Below are 6,257 nucleotides of genomic sequence, written 5' to 3' on the forward strand. Positions count from 1 at the left end.
ATACAGTTGCATACAAATTCACATATTCCATCTCTTTCTTGTGGCTACTTTTGCATTGCACAAGAAAAGGATGAAAAAAAAAATAAAATTAGATAAGAAAAAAATTATAGATGGCAGTTTTATCGGATAATTTGATTGGTTGATAAATGAAAACCTCTGTTTTATCATTCTCGCCTTTATACATTTTGAATGTATTTTAGCTTTAAAATTATTTACGCCTTAATGATAAATCATTAATAATAACTTAATAATATTATATAAAAAATTGTTTTTGTAAATAAAAAAATTATATAATTGTTCCAAAATATCATCAACAGCCATACAATAATAAAATAAAATATAAAAAACGGAAATAACAATATGATGATAATGTAGTTCATAAAAACTCAGCATAATGTCATTAAATTATTAAAATAAAAATAGTAAAACATTACATAATTAATATATAAATTAATAATGAAATTATGTAATTTATAATTTAATTTTTTTTCTAATATTATTTGAATAATAAATTTATTTAACAATTGTTTATTTATAAAATATAGTGGGGGAAAATGGCGCGCTGGGTTGTAGAGGACAATGCGGTAGTCTCTTTCATCAAACCAGCGGGTCTAGAACGAAACCTCGTGGGTTGAAAAAAGTCGATCGGCTAGTCGTGATCGGCCATATTGAAATATAACATTGAATGTCTGTGTTACACAAGGGCTCAAAAGTAGCCGTGATATTATCTCAATATCCTCAAAGAAACGAGGATAAATTCAACAATCATGGAGAATCAATGCAACTTTGTTGTTGCTAATAAATTCTCATTGGCAATTGATGAGGATGAAGATCCCCTTGAATTAATTAAAGTGCGTGAACAAGAAAAAGAGGCTAAAAAAAAGGAAAAATTATCTGGTAAAGAAAATAAAAGTAAGCAACCAGAGGGTGCTAAACCAGCCGGTAACAAGCCACCAAAACCAAAAGTTATCAAAGAAAATACACAGCCACAATCAGCTAAAATTCAAGATGCCAAGAAAGATATTGGTAAGCCATTTATTATGACCTATTTATCTATATATAATGCCATTTTTTTTATATCGGTTTTTTTTTTTCTACGTTATAATATCGGGTGTGATAATTGAGCATTTTTGGGAGGCCTCGTGTTCCAAAACATGGCGACCATCATGATCACCTTATTTGACCTCGTGTTCAATGAATTTTTTTTTAAAATTATTATGCTATAATTTATTAATTAAAACAACCTTCTATAATTATATAAAATTAATTAGAATATTTTTTTTATTTTAATTAATACACAATTAAAATAATTGGTTTTTTTTTTTTTTTTTTTTTTTTTTTTTTTTTCCCTCGCCATTTGATGAGTAGACATGTACGAAATTTTTTTTTTTTTTTTTTCTTCGCTTTATTTATAAAACACATTTTTTTTTTTCCTGGAGGATAAAAATACAAATTAGATTAAATTATAAAAAAAAAAAAAAAGTCCAGGATTAGTTTTTCAAGCTCCGGGGGTCTATTTGCCATACATGGGGTGTGGGGTTTTTTTTTTTTTTAGACTATGTATAAATGCATATGTAATGAGTCTAATATATTTTATTGGTTAAATTTTAATAGTTGAAAAGAAACCTGGCCAGCCAAGACCTGCTGGTGGAGATCGCAATGTGAAATTCTCCGGTGAATCCCGTGAAGAACGTAACAACAGACGCAATCGTGAAGATGGTGGTGAAAGACCACCACGTAATCATGATGGCCCACGTAACCATGATGGTCCACGCAATCATGATGGTCAAGTAAGACGAGGACCTCCATCTGGGTAATAAAAAATTTTAAATACAAGTTTAACTATATTAATTTTCCATATAAACTTGTGTTAATTTATATATTTTTTATTATTTTTTCTGATAGAGAAAATCGTGATTATCATCGCAATTTTAATGATGGTTCCAAAGGTGATTTTGGTGATCGTCGTGGACCACGTGGTCCACGTATGGAACGTGGTGGTGATCGCGTTGAACGTGGAGATCGTGTTGAACGTGGTGATCGCCAAGAACGTGGTGAACGCAATGATCGTCCACGTGGTGGACCTCGCGGTGGTGGACGTGGTGGTGGTCGCGGAGGCTATGACAACCGAGGCAAACGCGAATTCGATCGTCAATCTGGTTCTGACAAAACGTATGTTTATATTGGTTAATTATTTATATTTTTTTTTCTGTAAAATATCAGTTTGTTTTTAATAATTTCAATGTTGATTTTTTATTAATTTTTTCTTGTTGATAATTACAATGTTAATATTACTATGAATTTTCTATCATGTCTGCTAACACAGGCAACCAAGGTGAGAAAATTATTGAGCAATTGTTATCATTTTATTATTGTAATTGTTGTTTTGATTATTTTTGATTTTTTAAATTGTTGTTTTAACCTTTTTTTTACTTGAAAAAATTTAAAAAATAATATTGTCTGGTAACTTGTGTTAAAAGAAAAAAAAAAATTAATTATGACAGGCATGGTTACAGTGGGGTTAAACCAGTCGACAAGAAGGATGGCGCTGGAAGCCACAACTGGGGAACCCACAATGATGAAATTGAGTAAGAACTCATTTTCTTGATGATTAATTATCACTAACATTCAACACTTGCCTGTCAATTTTTTTTTTTTATTTTTTTTTTTATTGGACAATGAATTTTAAATACTAAAACTTTGATTATTTACTATTTTGTTAACTAATAATCCTTATCAATTGTTTATTTTCTTCTAAATTTGATAAAAAATTTGTCAAAATGTTAATTAATTTTTGTTTTAATTTTTAATCAGAGAAAGCATGAATCCTGAAAGCCAAGATTCTTGGGGAACTGATAAACCAGAGGGTGAAGTTAAAGCTGCATCAACTGAAGTCAAAGAAGGTGAAACACCAGCTGAAGGTGTTGCACCAACTGGTGATGCACCAGCTGAAGATGCACCAATTGATGAAGAAGCCAAGAAATTAACTTTGGATGAATACAAAGCATTACGTGGACAACGTGCCAAGCCAACTTTCAATTTACGTAAAGCTGGTGAGGGTGAAGATTTAACACGCTGGAAGAAAATGTATGCTCTTGAAAAAAAGAAGGAAGGTGCTGAGGAAGAAGAAGAAGATGAAGAGGAAGAATACGACTTGACTGTTGAATATCCTCAACGTGTTGGAAGACAAAAACGTGTATTTGATATTGAAATACAATTTGCTGATTCAAGACGTGGTGGTGGTGGACGTGGAGGACGTCCTGGTCGTGGACCACGTGGTGATCGTCCCGCTGGACGTGGATTTAATCGTGATCGTGGAGCACCAAGAGATGTTGCTCCAAGAGATGCTGCTGAACCTCGTGGGCCAGCTGTAAGTTGATTAATCTTTTTCTTTACATTTTTACAATTTATTTATTTGCTTATAAATTAAATTTTTTTTTCTTGCATTTTATTTATTAGGATGCTCCAAAGCCTGCACCAGTTCAAGCTGAACAAAGAGCCCCACGTGGTGGTGGCCGTCAAAACGCTCCAAAGGTTGAAGATGAGCATGACTTCCCTTCATTGCGTTAAGCTTTGATATTAAAAATATCTTTTCTTAATTACCATCCTCATCATAAACAACAACAACAACAACAACAGTAACAACAAAAACAACAACAACAAAAAACAAATTTAAAAATAAAAAAATAACAAAATAAGTTGACAAAAAAATCGAAAACTAATAAAAAAACAAAAAAAATAAATAAAAAACCAAGTCCCTCTTTTACCATCCATCTACCATTTGCAGAACCAAGAAATTAGAAGTGCAGAAAGAGTACGAGTGTATAATGAAACTTTTAAGGGATATTAATAATAAATTTAAAAATAATACAAAAAAAAAAAAAATGTATTTCTATATAAGAAAATGAAATTTTTAAATCATAGATAGACTAAGATTTTTGGCTTATATAGAAATATATGATCGTGATACATTTCAATACTAACGAATGAAATTTTGATGATTGAATCATCAGTTTTCTCATGAAAGACCCCACTTAGTTATCTATAATTTGTTATAAGAATCAAGGGTAATATTGACACCCAATTAACAACAGTAATAATAATTATAAATATTAATAATTTGAGAAATATTATCAAACTTTTCATCGTGGTATAAAAATTTTGTCAATCGACTGTATATTCGATACATGTTGTTTTTTTTCTTATTTTTTTTTTCTTTTGCTCGTTTTTATTTCTAATGTTTTTTTAGTAATGTGTGTAAATAACGATATTTACAAATAAAAATGTCACAAAAATAGTGAGAATACAATGTTTTTTTTTTTTACTTCTATTATTGTAATAAAAAGAAAAAAAAAACACAAAAAAAAAAAAAAGGCAAATTTCTCTAATTTCTTAATTATTCAAGATAATAAAATTAAAATTAATAAACTTACCTTTTTTTTTTTTAATTTTAATTCTTTTCTTAATTTCACGAAATAATTCTTGTAATTTTAGAAATATATATTTTTATTTAATAATAATGTATAAATAATGTTTTCGATCAATTAAAAAGAGAAAAAAAATCAGTAATTTTTTCTTTCATTTCTTAATTTCTCCATATAAATTTGACAAACAATTATTGATTGATCCATGTCATTAGAAAAATAATATTAATAACTAGACATTTTTTTAATAACAAATAGATTTGATTATTTTTCCTCAGCTAAAAGGAAAAACTTAACCTTAAAATTACCATGAGGCCATGGAATTAATTTCTGAGTCTAAATTGAAATTAATCTCAGTCATGATTCATCAAGATAATGGACTTTTGGTAGACGTCCTGGTGAAGTTACTGATTGTCCATCAATACTCATATGAAGGGATGTGTTGCATCATTTGAAGGGATGGAAATGGTACTTTCAACATCATAAAAAAATAACAGCATTTGTCCAAGATCACATCTTGAGACAAGCAAGCTTTTACCAATTGAACAGCTGAACCTCCTGGACTCTTGGGTACTTGTACATACTAATTATGAATCAAAGAATTTTACTCCAATTTTAATTTAAATATAACAAGTTTTTAAAAATATAATAATTAGTTGAGTGATCATATTATCTATTAATTTTTAAAATACATATTCCAAAGATAAATAAAATAAATAAATATCAATTAACATTTTTATTTTTAACTTTTTAAAAATATTTAATAAATTTAACTATTAATTTTTATTAAATAAAAAAAACTAAATACAATTAATTGTATAACAAATATTAAATTTACAAATAAAATTTTCAATTAATAAAAATTTTGTTTACTAAGTATATATTTAAAAGAAAAAAAATTTATAAAATAAAAAAGTTTAAATTATTTTTGTTGCAGACGATCGTACACTTTCAGATGATCTAAATTACATGACATGAAAAAGTGTACATAACTCAGTAACTTTAACAAAAAGGTCACCACAAATATTCAAAGTTCCTTTAATTATTTAAAGTCTATTAATATATATATAATTCATCATTAAAAAATAGAGAAAAAAAAACATTATTATCATGTTTGATATTTGATACAATCATTTTGTTAATTATCATTTGATAATTAACATTAAATTTTAAATTTAATCATTAATTAAATATATTCATTTGGCTTTTTAAATAGTCATTATTATTATTTTGTTTTTGGAGTAACTGGGGACAAGTGATGCTTAGAAAATACTCATCAACATGTGAACATGGTAAAGATGGGTAAAGACGAAATGGTTATCTGGTTCTAGCCAGAAATAGTCGAGAGCAACATTTTACTCTACCATCATCATTTCTACCAATACCCCCACTGTTAATTTTCTTGTAAACTTATTCTTGTTTCGAAAATCTTTTTTCTTTTTTTTTTTTTCGATTTTTTTTTTTTTTGTTTTTTTTAAAACCACACACACAAAGCAACTTCTATATCAATCTACGTTAATTTTTCGTTGTGCTATTTTTCAACCGGGTAGAGTGCTGTTTCCATCACCAGGTCAATCTTAAAATTCTCCGGTTTTTTTTTCCTATGTACCTGATATTTAAAAAACAATACAATAAATCATTTGAAAAATTATTTTCTAAAAAAAATGTGTTGATAATATTATCAAAGAAATTTCTGGTAATTTCAAATATAAATTTCTTTTTTTTTTCTTCTTTTTTTCAAGTGTATTAATATAAGTGTTAAAAAATTTAAATAAAATTCAGTGAAACAATATTAAAAATTAATTATTTATCTACAATTTTTTTTTGAGAAAT

General features: G+C 27.6%; 1 protein-coding gene across 5 annotated transcripts; it reads left to right on the plus strand.

Moving 5' to 3' along the window:
- Positions 1–572: 572 nt before the first annotated feature.
- On the plus strand, positions 573–3,919 carry LOC122857919 (plasminogen activator inhibitor 1 RNA-binding protein-like). 5 transcript variants are annotated; one of them, XM_044160451.1, is made up of 7 exons: positions 574–1,026; positions 1,615–1,813; positions 1,906–2,172; positions 2,327–2,335; positions 2,505–2,588; positions 2,815–3,370; positions 3,460–3,919. In XM_044160451.1, the coding sequence occupies exons 1-7, from the start codon at positions 768–770 to the stop codon at positions 3,568–3,570; spliced, it is 1,485 nt and encodes a 494-aa protein (XP_044016386.1). In that variant the 5' UTR covers positions 574–767; the 3' UTR covers positions 3,571–3,919. The 5 variants fall into 5 exon arrangements, with proteins under 5 accessions (XP_044016390.1, XP_044016386.1, XP_044016389.1 ...); XM_044160454.1 differs by having other exon boundaries at positions 2,517–2,588; XM_044160455.1 differs by lacking the exon at positions 2,327–2,335 and having other exon boundaries at positions 573–1,026; positions 2,517–2,588.
- Positions 3,920–6,257: the final 2,338 nt, after the last annotated feature.

This window comes from Aphidius gifuensis, linkage group LG5, assembly GCF_014905175.1.
Source record: "Aphidius gifuensis isolate YNYX2018 linkage group LG5, ASM1490517v1, whole genome shotgun sequence".
Classification (NCBI taxonomy): Eukaryota; Metazoa; Arthropoda; class Insecta; order Hymenoptera; family Braconidae; genus Aphidius; species Aphidius gifuensis.

Coding starts and splice junctions, on each gene's coding strand:
- LOC122857919 (XM_044160451.1), top strand. CDS start 768: ATGGAGAATCAATGCAACTTTGTTGTTGCTAATAAATTCTCATTGGCA. Junction 2,589..2,814: donor ACCCACAATGATGAAATTGA/GTAAGAACTCAT, acceptor ATTTTTAATCAG/AGAAAGCATGAATCCTGAAA. Junction 3,371..3,459: donor CTGAACCTCGTGGGCCAGCT/GTAAGTTGATTA, acceptor TTTATTTATTAG/GATGCTCCAAAGCCTGCACC.